Raw genomic sequence first — 16,147 nt, 5'->3', positions numbered from 1 at the left:
CCAAATACAGGACCATTCTGGAAGAAAACCTGATGGAGTCTGCAAAAGACCTGAGACTGGGACGGAGATTTGTCTTCCAACAAGACAATGATCCAAAACATAAAGCAAAATCTACAATGGAATGGTTCAAAAATAAACATATCCAGGTGTTAGAATGGCCAAGTCAAAGTCCAGACCTGAATCCAATCGAGAATCTGTGGAAAGAACTGAAAACTGCTGTTCACAAATGCTCTCCATCCAACCTCACTGAGCTCGAGCTGTTTTGCAAGGAGGAATGGGAAAAATGTTCAGTCTCTCGATGTGCAAAACTGATAGACATACCCCAAGCGACTTACAGCTGTAATCGCAGCAAAAGGTGTCGCTACAAAGTATTAACTTAAGGGGGCTGAATAATTTTGCACGCCCAATTTTTCAGTTTTTGATTTGTTAAAAAAGTTTGAAATTTCAAATAAATGTCGTTCCACTTCATGATTGTGTCCCACTTGTTGTTAATTCTTCACAAAAAAAATAAGTTTTATATCTTTATGTTTGAAGCCTGAAATGTGGCAAAAGGTCGCAAAGTTCATGGGGGCCGAATACTTTCGCAAGGCACTGTACATGCCTATACATTTTTCATTTCGGATGTATAAAATTACATTTAAAAAAAATAATTACTTAGAATGAAGTAATAACTAAATGAAAAAAATATATTTTTAGGCTACACCTTTTTAATTCAATTTTAGAAACACGAGTTTGGCCATTGCATTGAGATTTGCATGCCTAGTTTGTTAATTTAGCCTAGCAGATGCTCTTATATCCCCATGCGCTAATCAGTCAACATAAATCTATTTTGTAACAACAATATCATGGAATAAAATAGAATCAATTCGAAAATGGATGTTTCCCAAATGAAATAAAGTTACAAGTGCATATAGGCCTACCCGATGATATGCGACTTCTGTGTTAAAATATGAATGGCTTTTTCTCCAATTCATTGATGATCAGATACTTCAATTGTAACTGGTTCTGTTGCGCTCCATTTTTCCAGTTTATAGACAACTTTAGCACTATTCCAAACTTAGACTATCCTCTTTTTCAACAATTGCCTGTATAGAAATCAAAACCTCTCTGGTGCTGCAGCATGCACTCATTAGTTGTCATGCATGCTCTGTTGTGGTATTAAAATATTCTACTTGTCTCCAGTGATGTAAAATGATGTAGAATTGGATGAAATGCGTTTATAAAAGGCTTATTTTTTGGGGATCGCAAGTAAGATAATGGATTCATACAGTGCTTTTATTATACCGTAGATCTTTTCACCCCTACCCTTGTCTGCAGTGGAATGTGAATCCACAATCTTATGGCTACTTGCCATGTAATGCTTACAAAACGAGGAACATTTTCTAAAACTGCATATCTAAAGGCTCTGGTCTGTCCTTTAGGGTAAAGTGTAGGCATGTTCTCTCCTATCCACGTTGTTTTAATTATTAATTTGGGTATATGGAAGGGTCACTTGTTTTTTTTTTCAAGCATTCATGGAGGGTAGGGTAAAAATATATTGTACTGAACGGAGGGCCATCCCATTTTCATTTCAGAAAGGTCAAATTTCTCCAAGTATTCCTCACTATAAATAACTTACAGTCCCGGGTGCTGAAAAATATATATTTTTGCCCTCACTACAGATACTATATCGGTCCGCTAATACAGCACTATTAAATGACTAGTGCGCTACTTTTGCCCCCAATAAGTATTTGTAAGAATATGAGTTATTTAAACAGCATACATGTACAACTGGACAACCTGGTTTCTGCATCTTAGAAAATGTCAGTACTCTTAGATAGATGGATATGTTTTGCCAATACTGTTTTGTCATTACGTAGGCCTATAATAGCTGCAAAGACACTTTATTTTCAGGTGTGAATAGGTCTTTAGTATTTGATACCACTTAATTTAAGCTTTTCAAATAAGGTTCCAAGTTTATTGCAACTGGTACATAAATACTTGCTATGGCTGGTTACGTCTAGTCTATGACCAGGCTGTGCTATAATGTATCCTCAAATAAATACATTTGTTCCTGTAATCGGAAGAAATTATACTTTTTGATACATTTAACCACATCAATGCAACTTTGTTGCATTTCTTTTGGTTCGGGTACTTGGGGGCGTGTCGTTCCATCGTTTCGGTTTGATTGGTTTAAATAGTATGTCATAACATACCCGCCCCTCTTCCCTAGAACTAGGAGATAGGGAAGTTGCCTGACAATAATTAGCCAGCAGAAATACTTTTTAGGTCACGAGAAAATAGATATGAAGTTCTTAAATAGGTGTGGTGTATAGGTGTAGTATAAGTTACCTTTAAATATCCTACACTTCCCACAGGATATAAAAAAAACTCGAGGTCGCCTTCTAAGCTTGGTGAGTGTCAAAAAATTCTAGCGTACTAACGTTAGCTTGCTTGCTAAACTCGCTAGCTAGCAATTCAGCTGCGAGTTTGCTAATCGCTCGTTCCTTTAATTTGTGTATTAATCTATATTCCACTGACAGCTAGCTGCCTAACGTTAGTTATCCTGACTGTTAGCTTGCAAGAAAGCCAACTAACAGCTAACGTTAGCAACTGTCTGACAATTGTAGAGTAGCTAGCCAAAAGAAAAGTAGCTAGCTATCCAACATCAGCACAAACGAATCCTCAATAAACCAATTGGCACGGTGTATTGAGTGACACACCGGATATTACTATGGATAAGCATTTATGACCCATATAATAGTTTCCCTGTGGCTATAGGTGGGAACTAGCCCAGTAACGTTACTGATAGGCACCTGCATTCTAACTCCATATCTGCCTGCATTAGATTTGACCCAGTTGATTGCTAGGATCTGATCATTCTGTTTTCTATTATCTGACCACGAGTTATGTAACTGACAATGTGGCCTACAGGGATGCATAGTGTCATTGGCAGGAGAGGAATTGATCTGTTAGTTACAATGGAGTGCAGTTAAGTGTAACAACATCACTTAAAATGTGAATCTTTCAGTGAGGGAAAAGGCCAAGTTGCAGAGCTGTTGCTGTCATGATGATCTGTCAGACCTGTAGTTTCTTAATATCAAAGCAGTGTATTAATGTAATAGCTCATCATTTATCAATTTTATCCAAAGGGAAAGCCGTGCCTTCTACGCTACAACCAGACTCATCTCCTTGTCACTATGCCGTTCCCCTTTGGGAAGTCTCAGAAGAACCCTGCGGAGATTGTGAAGAGTCTGAAGGAGAACGTAGCTTACTTGGAAAAGCTGGATGCGGCAGAAAGCAAAAAATGTGAAAAGGTCAGGCGATACCTGTGGACTGCTGTTTTGAGAGCACAGTAGGAATTGTCTTTGGGCATTTGTTGGTTAAAGTTGGTCTTTCACATATGAGCATCCAGACTGCAACTTCATATAGCAATGTTGTGAGTCATTGGATGTGTCTGAAAAGGCACCCTAATCCCTACATAATGTGCTACTTTTGACCAGAGACTCATATGGGTTCTGGTTAAAAGTAATTCACTATATTATAGGGCATAGAGTGCCCTTTCTGGCTTAATTAACTAAGTGCTGTTCCCTCATATTTTCTTGTCTCCAGGTTGCAGAGGAGGTGTCTAAGAACCTATCATCTCTGAAAGAGGTGCTGTGTGGTTCAGGGGACAAGGAGCCCCAAACGGAGGCTGTGGCCCAACTTGCCCAGGAGCTGTACAACACCAACCTCCTCATTGCTCTGATTGCAAACCTGCAGAGGATTGATTTTGAGGTAGGGAAATGTTCTAGCCATTTGTTTTATACTGGGGGTGAAATTGATTTTTCATGCTAGAGTAGTGGATAGTTAAAATCAATACAGAAGAGGGAGGAGCATAAAGACAATGCGATCACACACACCACTGTTTGATTGTACCGTTTGAGAGGTCCACTCACAGAATATTTCTGCTCCACAGTGCTTTAGTCCTACACCCAAATGCAGAGGTACTTGGGGAGCCACAAGATTCTGTGTGTGGACCTCTCATACCTTTATCAGCTTTTTTTGGGGGGGGATGTGCATATCACCCTCCTCCATTGATTGTAATGTTTCTCATGTAATGTTTCTCATGAAATGTTTCTCATGAAATGTTTCTCATGAAATGTTTCTCATGAAATGTTTCTCATGAAATGTTTCTCATGTAATGTTTCTCATGTAATGTTTCTCATGTAATGTTTCTCATGTAATGTTTCTCATGTAATGTTTCTCATGAAATGTTTCTCATGTAATGTTTCTCATGTAATGTTTCTCATGTAATGTTTCTCAATGTTGTCCTCCAGGGAAAGAAGGATGTGGTGCATCTGTTCAGTAACATTGTGCGGCGCCAGATTGGCACCCGTACGCCCACGGTTGAGTATATCTCCTCACACCCACAGATCCTCTTCATGCTGCTGAAAGGGTGAGTCTCAAAGCTGCCCATCTGCCATCTGTTAGATCAGCTAGATAAGCAAGAAGCATGGATTTATATATTTTTTGTTAGGTATGTACCCATCAAGTGACATTGTAGGCTCTTAACACACTTGTTTGTTCATTTACAGACCCCCATGCATACAGCCTCAACATATAATATATGAATCATTCTTAATCCCCAACAAAACACACCCACACAGTAGTGTTGAGCTGTGGCATGAATCCCAACTTTGCAGGTACGAGAGTGCAGAGGTGGCTCTGAACTGTGGGGTGATGTTAAGGGAGAGCCTGCGTCATGAGCCCCTGGCCCGCACAATTCTCTTCTCGGAGGACTTCTACTGCTTCTTCCGCTATGTAGAGTTCTCCACCTTCGACATCGCCTCAGACGCTTTCGCTTCGTTCAAGGTAAATTGCTGCTGTTCTCATGGCTTTATGTCCTGTGTGTTTAGCGCGTAATATAAAGCGAGCCTTGTCTGAGCCAGAATGGCCTATAGGGCAGGAACGTATCTCCTGTTTCTGTAGTGTGAAGCAGCTTGATGTACTTTGTACATCCCCTGTGTTTAGTATGTTATGTAATATCCTGTTCTTTTCTCTCAAATGTGTTGCTAGGATCTTCTCACGAGACACAAGATTATGTGTGCAGATTTTCTTGAGACCAATTATGACCGGGTGTTTACAGAATATGAGAAGCTACTGCATTCCGAAAATTATGTCACCAAACGGCAGTCCCTAAAGGTACTTTCTGTTATCATTGTCACCAAACCCAACATTTTAAGTTAGTTTTGACCTCACGTGATTCATTGATGAATTTCTTCTGTAACTTAAATACAGTGCATTTGTAAGTATTCAGACCTCTTCACTTTTTTCACATTGTTACAGCCTTATTCTAAAATGGATTAAATAGTTTTTCCCCTCATCAATCTACACACAATACACCATAAAGACAAAAAAAATGTATGTTTGCAAGTGAAAAAAAATGGCAATATTTAATTTATGTAAGTATTCAGACCTTTACTCAGTACTTTGTTGAAGCACCATTGGCAGCGATTACATAGTCGATTTTCCTTACGTATGACGCTACAAGCTTGGCACACCTGTATTTGGAGAGTTTCTCCCATTCTATGCAGATCCTCTCACGCTCTGTTAGATTGCATGGTGAGTGTCGCTGTACATCTATTTTCAGGTCTCTCCAGAGATGTCAGATCAGGTTTAAGTCCGGGCTCTGGCTGGGCCACTCAAGGACATTCAGAGACTTTTCCAGAAGCCACTTCTGCGTTGTGTTGGCTGTGTGCTTAGGGTCATTGTCCTGTTGGAAGGTGAACCTTCGCCCCAGTCTGAGGTCCTGAGCACTCTGGAGCAAGTTTTCATCAAGGATCTCCCTGTACTTTGCTCTGTTCATATTTCCCTCGATCTTGATTAGTCTCCCAGTCTCTGCTGCTGACAAACATCTTCACAGCATGATGCTGCCACCACCATGCTTCACTGTAGCGATGGTGCCTGGTTTCCTCCAGACGTGACACTTGGCATTCAGGCCAAAGGGTTCAATCTTGGTTTAATCAGACCAGAGAATTTGTTTTTTCAAGATCTGAGAGTCCTTTAGATGCCTTTTGGCAAACTCCAAGCAGGTTGTCATGTGCATTTTACTGAGGAGTGGCTTCCATCTGCCCCCTCTACCATAAAGGCATGATTGGTTAGTGCTGCAGAGATGGCTGTCCTTCTGGAAGGTTCTCCAATCTCCACAGTGGAACTCTGGAGCTCTAGCAGAGTGAACATCAGTTTATTAGTCATCTCACTGACCAAGGCCCTTCGCCTCCGATTGCTCAGTTTGCCGGGCGGCCAGCTCTAGGTAGAGTCTTGGTGGTTCCGAACTTCTTCCATTTAAGAATGATGGAGGCCGCTATGTTCTTGGTGATCTTGAATGCTGCAGAAATGTTTTGGTACCCTTCCCCATATGTGCCTCGACACAATCCTGTCTCTCAGCTCTACGGACAATTCCTTCAACCTCATGGCTTGGTTTTTGCTCTGATATTCCCTGTCAACTGTGGGGCTTTTATATAGACCGGTGTGTGCCTTTCCAAGTCCTGTCCAATCAAAGTTTAGAAACATCTCAAGGATGATCAATGGAAACAGGATGCATCGGAGATACATTTAGCGTCTCATGGTTTTGAATAGTTAATAAGGTGTTGAATTAATAAGGTCTCATAGGTTTGAAAAATAAACAAGGTGTTTCTGTTTTATTTATTTTTAAATACATTTGCAAGAATTCTAAAATCCTGTTCACTTTATGTGGTATTGTGTGTAGATTGATGGAAAAAAATAATTGAATAAATTTTAGAATACGGCTGTAACAAAATGTGGAAAAAGTGAAGGTCTGAATACTTTTAGAATGCACTGCATCTTCCTAACTTATCCTAAAAACAATGATGACCCTTTTTCTATTACTAAACAAAGTGTTTTGCAGCTCCTGGGAGAGCTTCTTCTGGACAGACACAACTTCACTGTGATGACCAAGTACATCAGCCGGGCTGAGAACTTGAAGCTTATGATGAACATGCTGAGAGACAACAGCCGCAACATCCAGTTTGAGGCCTTCCATGTCTTCAAGGTGTGTAGACATGTTGTGTTCATGGAGGGTGCAGGCTTAGGGTGCAGATTCTGTCCTCATTATCGGCCTGTCCTATTTTCCACCGTTTTGGGTTACTTCATCTAAAATACATGTTATTAACATTTACATCCCCTAATCTACAATTCTGTCTTTATAGAGGATGCATAAATATTCATGCCTTTAAATACTTAATTATAACTTCATACGGTTGTAGTATTGTATTTTGTTAAGAAATTAGCATATACGGTACAAAACATTAACAACACCTTCCTTGAGTTGCACTCCAAATTTGCCCTCAGAAAAGCCTCAATTTGTCAGGGCATGGACTTTACAAGGTGTTGAAACCGTTCCAAAGGGATGCTGGACCATGTTGACTTCAATGCAGTTGTCAAGTTGGCTGGATGTCCTTTGGGTGGTGGACCATTCTTGATACACACAGGAAACTGTTGAGCGTAGAAAACCCCAGCAGTGTTTGTTCTTGACACAAACCAGTGCACCTGGCACCTACTACCATACCCCGTTCAAAGGCACTTAAATATTTTGTCTTGCCCATTCACCCTCTGAATGGCACACATACACAATCCATGTCTTAATTGTCTAAAAATCCTTCTTTGGGGGGGGATCACGTGACCCTTGAACGAGATGGCCGCGTGAACTAAGAGCTTCGCACAAGTAGTTTCCAATTCCTAATCTTACCTCCACTTCAAGTTTAAACTCCTTTAGCTTTAGTAAAAAAGTCATGGTGGCTACAAAAGGCGACACTACAGGTGACATTTTTACCTGGACTCGAGCATTAGCGATGGAAAAAGCCTCCAAGAAGAAGCTTCAGAAAAAGCTAGCGCCATTAGCCAGGAGCAAGAGGATCCGTTCCCGCCCCGAGGCCCAACGATTGCCAACCTCGCATTCTGTCGAAGACATCCTTTCTGAATTGAGATCCCAACGTACAGAACTCAACATTAAATTAGATGCCATTAACTCTCAGCTCAGTGCGATAGGGGGCAAGGTGACAATCCTGGAAAACGCTTTGCCTGACATCAACAACAAGAACCATAAACGCGGGGCGCCTGGAGGAGGCAGAGGGGCGAATCCTATCCATGGAAAACTTATTGACAGATGCCATGGAAACAATAGCATATGCTAAAAAGAAAATAGAGCATCTGGAAGAGAAAACAGAGGACCTGGAAAACAGGGGGCGAAGGAATAAGGGAAACATGCCACTGATCCGCTACCTGCAAGACAAACTTCCCGAGTGACTTCATCTGTCCACCGACAGGCCCATAGAACTCGAGAGCTCACCGAGCACTGAGGTCCCCACCAGCCAGACAACCTCCGCGCCGAATCACCATACGTTTCCTGAGATTCACCGACAAGGAACGAGTCCTACAGGCAGCGAAAATCAACACCATCACAGTGGGAAACGTCAAACTCACTTTACACCAGGACCTGTCAGCTGGAATACGCCGACAGCGCCGTGAGTTTGATGAGGTGAAGAAATACTCCATTGACCGAGGCATCTTCAGGGGATTCAAATACCCAAACGAGCTCAGGATTCTTCACCAAGGAGCCCTGCGACACTTCAAAACTCCTGAAGAGGCAAAATGTTTTTTGAAAGACGATCCTGGTCAATGAGAAACAGACCAATGACTAAATGTGATTAATGCGATTACTAAAGGAGGTAAGACAACATATAGCTGATATCCAAAGACCCATCCGCCCCGCTAAATGTCATTATAGCCGTCCAATCTATATTTATGTTCCTTTAGCTGAGAGGGATATGCTCTATAGCCTAACCTAGGCCTACTAACGTTTCAGCCTACTTTTATTTCCCCCTTTTGTCGCTGTTATGTCCCTTGGAGGTATATGTAGGCTGGGCTATTGATTTAATTTTCTCCCTCATTTAATGTGGTCTGGACGGGGGGCTGCGTTGTCATTTACTCAATGCAGGGCGGAGAGGGTGAAGCATTTCTTTGGTAGGGAGACGCTGTGCGTTACTAACTGTTCCCGTTTTTTTCGGGACAGAATTGAGACTGAGCGGGGGTGAAATGGATCCAACGGGGATGTGTTGAATAGTTTGGGAACTCGGCTGGGGTGTTCAGAGATTGTTATTTTATGTACACCATTTATTTTCCTTTTATGTGAACGCAGCTGTAACTATTATCCACTTTTACTAAAGTTTGATGACTATGACTAGTACCTTAAATCTATTGGCATGGAACTGCCATGGTCTCGGTCATGCAATAAAACGGAGAAAGATACTATGTGCTCTAAAAAAACACCTCTGTGATGCCGAACATGCCAAACACTGCAGAGCTTGGGTGGGACAGGTATTTCTCATCTTTCAAATCAAACAGAGGTACAGCCATACTTATCCATAAGAATGTTCCATTCGTAATTGACAAAAACATATCTGATCCGGAGGGGAGATTTATTTTGATAACTGGGTCACTGTATGGTCAACCATTTACTATCTTAAACATATATATACTCCCCTAACACAGATACTCTTGCTTTCATGTCAAATATGATAACCCTGTTCAATGAGCATTGTGTTTCCTTTGGCGTGGTGGCCGGAGATTTTAACTGTACCCTTAACCCAACCCTAGACAAATGATCTCAAGTCCCCACCACAAATCCTAGATCTGCAAAGATGTTGAACTCTCTTACTAAAGAGATGGGACTGATGGATATCTGGAGAGAGACTAATAGCTCATCTATGGACTATACATACTACTCTAATGTCCATAACACCTACTCTCGTATAAATTAAATTTTTATCCCAAAGAGTTGACTAAATTTATCCACGTGTACAATCGGACCCAAAGCACTTTCAGATCACGCCTTTGTCCACCTCCGCTTTGACCTCTGCAAAAACAGCCCGAGGTCAAAGAGCTGGAAATTCAACACCTCCCATGTTATCAAACGAAGCGTTCCATACATTGGTAACTACATGAATAGACCACTACACACACGACAACAAAGATTCTCCTGTTTCTCCGGCCGCAATGTGGGACGCTGCTAAAGCCACACTAAGAGGTCATCTAATTGCATATGCTTCCTTTAAGAAAAGGAAGTACACAGGCTCGATCTCGAGAGGGAGCTGGAATGCTGTGAAAAAGTACATAAACAATCCCCAGACAGCACCTCCTGGAGTCAACTTAAAGCAGCCAAAGCCAAACTAAATTTGGACTACACTCGGGATAATTTGTTTTATTTTCTTTACTAACCAGAAATACCATGAGTATAGCAATAGGCCTAGTAGATTGCTGGCTTACCAATTTAAAAAAGAGCAGTCCGAGAGCTTACAATCATGGCTATCCAAACAGCAGAGGACGAGGTCACATATGACCCAAAAAAGATAAATTTAACTTTTCATGATTTTTACTGCAAACTATATACCTCTGAGAGAAAACACATGGAGGCAGAACTCTACTCTTTCCTAGAGGGAATCTCGCTACCTAAACTATCAGAGACCGACCAAGAAGATCTCAACTCCCCCTTCACTCCTGAGGATATCCTGGAGGCAATTACCTCCATGCCACCTAATAAGTCCCCAGGCCCAGATGGATTCCACAGAGTTCTACAAAGCTTTTTGGCCCCAGCTCAGCCCTATCTTTATGCCAATGCTGGAGGATTTTTGCAAAACAGCGTTCTCCCAGACTCGATGCACACAGCTCGCATTAGTGTTGCTCAAAAAAGACAAGGACCCTCTATCCTGCTTGTCCTTCAGGCCCATAAGCTTGTTGGAGTTTGAATACAAAATAATTACCAAATTACTCACCAAAAGACTATAAACACTCTTCTTCCCAAAATAATATAAGCGGACCAAACTGGATTTATTAGTGACCGATACGCTTCTGATAACATTTACCGTTTGATATTATTGATCAAGTAAATGCACAGAAGACCCCTGTCCTGCTGGCTTCACTGTAGAAGGCGTTTGACCGGAGCTCTATGAAGACACTGTGTCCTTTCCAATGGAAGACACAGGGGTTTCAATACCTTGGGATCTTCATAACACCAGATCTAAATAGCCTTTTCAAGGAAAAGTATCTCTCACTCCTGGATTGAATCAAGAACGATCTCCAAACCTGGATCTCCCTCCCAATTAGCTTTAGTATGAAGAATTAATGTCATCCGTATGAACGTCCTCCCTAGACTGAACTACTTAATTCAGATGCTCCCATGCTATCTCCCAGTTTCCTTCTTCAAAACAACTAACCAAAGCATCACCAAATGTATATGGGGCAAAAAAAAACATAGGATCAAGTTTTCCACACTATCGAAACCAGAATCTAAGGGTGGTCTTGCCCTTCCCTCCCTTCAATTATACTACTGGTCTGCCCAAATCCGCAACATGCTAACATGGATCACAAACAGACAAGTCAACGGGGATTCAGATAGAAGCCCAATCCTGTGGTTCATTGCCCCTAAGCTCAATTATATTCATTAATAACTTTAGTGAAGTGGGCAACATAGCCAAAACCTTACTAGCGTGGAGGGACTAAGAAATACCTGGGAATTTCCTCCCAAATATGTTCTCACTCGCCTATAGTAGGCAACCCAGACTTGCCAAAAGCCCTGAGGGATGCCAACTTTAATCTTTGGCATTTATATTAGACATGTAATTTCCTCATTTACTTCCAAGAGGAGGTTTAGAACTCAGTTGAACGAAGTTGAAACCCTTCTTGTCACAGCACAATCCATTAAAGGCAAAATATCATGTCTATAGACTCCTTTCTGAGAAAGGAGGCTCCTCCTTATTTGAAAATAATTTGGGGAAAGGACCTTGGTCTGACCATCAGTGATTGAGTTATGGGCGGAGGTTTGCGACGGGGTATACTGCTCCTCTACTAATGTAAAAATGAAAATCTATTTACACTTTTGTACAAATTTTATTACACTCCTTTGAGACTCCATAGAATTAAAACAGACATGTCTCCTAACTGTAAAAGATGTACCTCTGAAAGTGGAACCTATATGCATGTATTTTGGAACTGTAGAGAGATTGCCAGAACCTGGCAATCTATTTTTTTATTTTATTTTTTTTTATTTCACCTTTATTTAACCAGGTAGGCTAGTTGAGAACAGGTTCTCATTTGCAACTGCGACCTGGCCAAGATAAAGCATAGCAGTGTGAACAGACAACAGAGTTACACATGGAGTAAACAATTAACAAGTCAATAACACAGAGAAAAAAAGGGGAGTCTATATACAATGTGTGCAAAAGGCATGAGGAGGTAGGCGAATAATTACAATATTGCAGATTAACACTGGAGTGATAAATGATCATGTACAGGTAGAGATATTGGTGTGCATACCGCTGCACAGAAAATACTAGATGTACAGTTTGATATGACCCCATGTATCTATCTTCTTAATGCCCAGCAGAAAATTTGCTTATGACTATTACATACTTTGCTAAGAAATGCATACTTGTATTGTGGGCCTCTAATACCTCTCCTAAATTTAACATGTGGATTGACCAGATTGTTGACTTTCTCCCTCTTGAAAAGCTCACTTATGACCTCCACAAGAGACAGCCCAAGTTTGATAGACACTGGTCTCCACTACTCAACTATATTTCAAATTGGACAGAGTGAATGGGCAGATTAGGGAAAAGAGCAGAATACATTGTGTAAGGTGCTGTAAAATCTAAAAACAAATGATTTGCTTGTCTCAGTGAAGGCTAGAAATAGCTAATAAGAACCTTGATAGTGCTGCTGCAAGTTTTATATACATATTTATTTTTGAATTGTTCTGTGTATGTGTGTGTGTGTCACTTTGAGATATCAGCTGATGTACAAAGGGCTATATAAATAAATTTGATATATCTATCAAATTTATTTATATAGCCCTTTGTACATCAGCTGATATCTCAAAGTGCTGTACAGAAACCCAGCCTAAAACTCCAAACGGCAAGCAATGCAGGTGTAGAAGCACAGTGGCTAGGAAAAACTCCCTAGAAAGGCCAAAACCTAGGAAGAAACCTAGAGGGGAACCAGGCTATGTCGGGTGGCCAGTCCTCTTCTGGCTGTGCCGGGTGGAGATTATAACAGAACATGGCCAAGATGTTCAAATGTTCATAAATGACCAGCATGGTCAAATAATAATAATCACAGGCAGAACAGTTGAAACTGGAGCAGCAGCACGGCCAGGTGGACTGGGGACAGCAAGGAGTCATCATGTCAGGTAGTCCTGAGGCATGGTCCTAGGGCTCAGGTCCTGTGAGAAAGAAAGAGAGAATTAGAGAGAGCATACTTAAATTCACACAGGACACCGGATAGGACAGGGGAAGTACTCCAGATATAACAAACTGGCCCTAGCCCCCCGACACACAAACTACTGCAGCATAAATACTGGAGGCTGAGATTGGAGGAGTCAGGAGACACTGTGGCCCCATCCGATGACACCCCCGGACAGGGCCAAACAGGAAGGATATAACCCCAACCCACTTTGCTAAAGCACAGCCCCCACACCACTAGAGGGATATCTTCAACCACCTACTTACCATCTTGAGACGAGGCCGAGTATAGCCCACAAAGATCTCCGCCACGGCACAACCCAAGGGGGGGCGCCAACCCAGACAGGAAGATCACATCAGTGACTCAACTCACTCAAGTGACGCACCCCTCCTAGGGACGGTATGAAAGAGCCCTAGTAAGCCAGTGACTCAGCCCCTGTAATAGGGTTAGAGGCAGAGAATCCCAGTGGAAAGAGGGTAACCGACCAGGCAGAGACGGCAAGGGCGGTTCGTTGCTCCAGAGCCTTTCCGTTCACCTTCACACTCCTGGGCCAGACTACACTCAATCATTTGACCCACTGAAGAGATGAGTCTTCAGTAAAGACTTAAAGGTTGAGACCGAGTTTGCGTCTCTCACATGGGTAGGCAGACCATTCCATATATATGGAGCTCTATAGGAGAAAGCCCTGCCTCCAGCTGTTTGCTTAGAAATTCTAGGGACAATTAGGAGGCCTGCGTCTTGTGACCGTAGCGTACGTGTAGGTATGTACGGCAGGACCAAATCAGAGAGATAGGTAGTAGCAAGCCCATGTAATGCTTTGTAGGTTAGCAGTAAAACCTTGAAATCGGCCCTTGCCTTGACAGGAAGCCAGTGTAGGGAGGCTAGCACTGGAGTAATATGATCCATGTTTTAATATATATACAGTGGGGCAAAAAAGTATTGTCAGCCACCAATTTTCTGCAAAGGGACCAGGACGACTGATCCGTGTAAAGGAAAGAATGAATGGGGCCATGTATCGTGAGATTTTGAGTGAAAACCTCCTTCCATCAGCAAGGGCATTGAAGATGAAACGTGGCTGGGTCTTTCAGCATGACAATGATCCCAAACACACCGCCCGGGCAATGGAGTGGCTTCGTAAGAAGCATTTCAAGGTCCTGGAGTGGCCTAGACAGTCTCATAGGAAATCTTTGGAGGGAGTTGAAAGTCCCTAAACATCACTGCTCTAGAAATCTGCATGGAGGAATGGGCCAAAATACCAGCAACAGTGTGTGAAAACCTTGTGAAGACTTGACCTCTGTCATTGCCAACAAAGGGTATATAACAAAGTATTGAGATAAACTTTTGTTATTGACCAAATACTTATTTTCCACCATCATTTGCAAATAAATTCATTAAAAGTCCTACAATGTGATTTTCTGGATTTTTGTTTTCTAATTTTGTCTGTCATAGTTGAAGTGTATCTATGATGAAAATGAGTCCTCTCATCTTTTTAAGTGGGAGAACTTGCACAATTGGTGGCTGACTAAATACCTTTTTGTCCCACTGTGTGTGTGTATTATATATATATATATAACTTATTTTTTAAGCCTGTCACATCTGATTGTGAAATGTGTTGTGTTGGTTGATTTGAAAAACAAGAGAACTTAATAACTTTAAATTGAAAGAAAAAGAAAATCCTCCTTTAACCAGCCTCCACTTCATTTACACTGATTTGGAGTGGATTTATTAAGTGACATCAGTAAGGGATCATAGCTTTCACCTGGATTCACCTGGTCAGTCTATGTTATGAAAAGAGCGTTCCTAATGTTTTGTACACTCAGTGTATACTAAGGTACATTAACTAGGTGACCAACTACAATAGATTGTCATGCTGTAGCACCATTCAATTCAATAGATCTTTAGTCCCTGAAGGGCAATTCTGTGCAGCATAAAAATCATTTATAGGTACCCCATTAACCCTGTTCTGTCTGGTCTTAGGTGTTTGTGGCCAACCCCAACAAGACCCAGCCGGTGTTGGACATCCTGCTGAAGAATCAGGCCAAGCTGGTGGACTTCCTGAGCCGTTTCCAGAGAGACCGCTCCGAGGACGAGCAGTTCTGTGACGAGAAGATTTACCTGATCAAGCAGATCCGTGACCTGAAGAGGCCCACAGCACCAGAGGAGGCATGAGGGAGACCAGCAGGGGGACAGCACCAGAGGAGGCATGAGGGAGACCGGCAGGGGGACAGCACCAGAGGAGTAATGAGGGGACAGCACCAGAGGAAGCATGAGGGAGACAGTCAGGGGGACAGCACCAGAGGAGGCATGAGGGAGACCGGCAGGGGGACAGCACCAGAGGAGGAATGAGGGGACAGGCAGGGGGACAGCGCCAAAGCACAGGTAGTGGTGATGCTAGTGATTTTGGTTGGGGCCTTGGAGTATTCAGAGAGAGAATGATCGTGAGAGAAGCATACTTAACTAGATTCCATTACTCTGCCCTTCTCTTAACTTCAAACATAGGAACAATATACTGTACAAAGTTGCCCCCCCACATGCAACAGGAGTGACCCGAGAACTGTTAGTTAAACCATAGATCTATTTCAGCCAGCAGGTATGATATCAATGTACTTAGTCAGATGATGGTATATTGAACCTTAAACACACCATTAGCCTCTTTTAATAAGCACAGTAGCACACCTGAGCAATTTCCTGGGAAATCAGGATAAGTGGTCCACAAAACAGAATACACTCTCCCCGACACAGACTCCCCAAAACTTACAGGAACTTTGAAATGGATTTGTAAGCTTTTAAAGACAGATGTCCTATATGATATTTTAGGGATTAGAATATAAAAATAAAGATTATTTTGCTGGGGTTATTCAGGTAACATTTA

General features: G+C 42.0%; 1 protein-coding gene across 1 annotated transcript; it reads left to right on the top strand.

Annotated features, from left to right (window-relative positions):
* Positions 1–2,207: 2,207 nt before the first annotated feature.
* Positions 2,208–16,147, top strand: cab39l1 (calcium binding protein 39, like 1). Its single transcript, XM_046324110.1, has 8 exons — positions 2,208–2,393; positions 3,132–3,296; positions 3,592–3,756; positions 4,299–4,417; positions 4,665–4,833; positions 5,038–5,163; positions 6,890–7,033; positions 15,253–16,147. The coding sequence occupies exons 2-8, from the start codon at positions 3,180–3,182 to the stop codon at positions 15,442–15,444; spliced, it is 1,032 nt and encodes a 343-aa protein (XP_046180066.1). The 5' UTR covers positions 2,208–2,393; positions 3,132–3,179; the 3' UTR covers positions 15,445–16,147.

The sequence above is a fragment of the Oncorhynchus gorbuscha genome, linkage group LG23 (genome assembly GCF_021184085.1).
Source record: "Oncorhynchus gorbuscha isolate QuinsamMale2020 ecotype Even-year linkage group LG23, OgorEven_v1.0, whole genome shotgun sequence".
Lineage (NCBI taxonomy): Eukaryota > Metazoa > Chordata > Actinopteri > Salmoniformes > Salmonidae > Oncorhynchus > Oncorhynchus gorbuscha.
The sequence above is the reverse complement of the archived record's forward strand: the minus strand, read 5'-3'. Positions and strand labels throughout refer to the sequence as shown.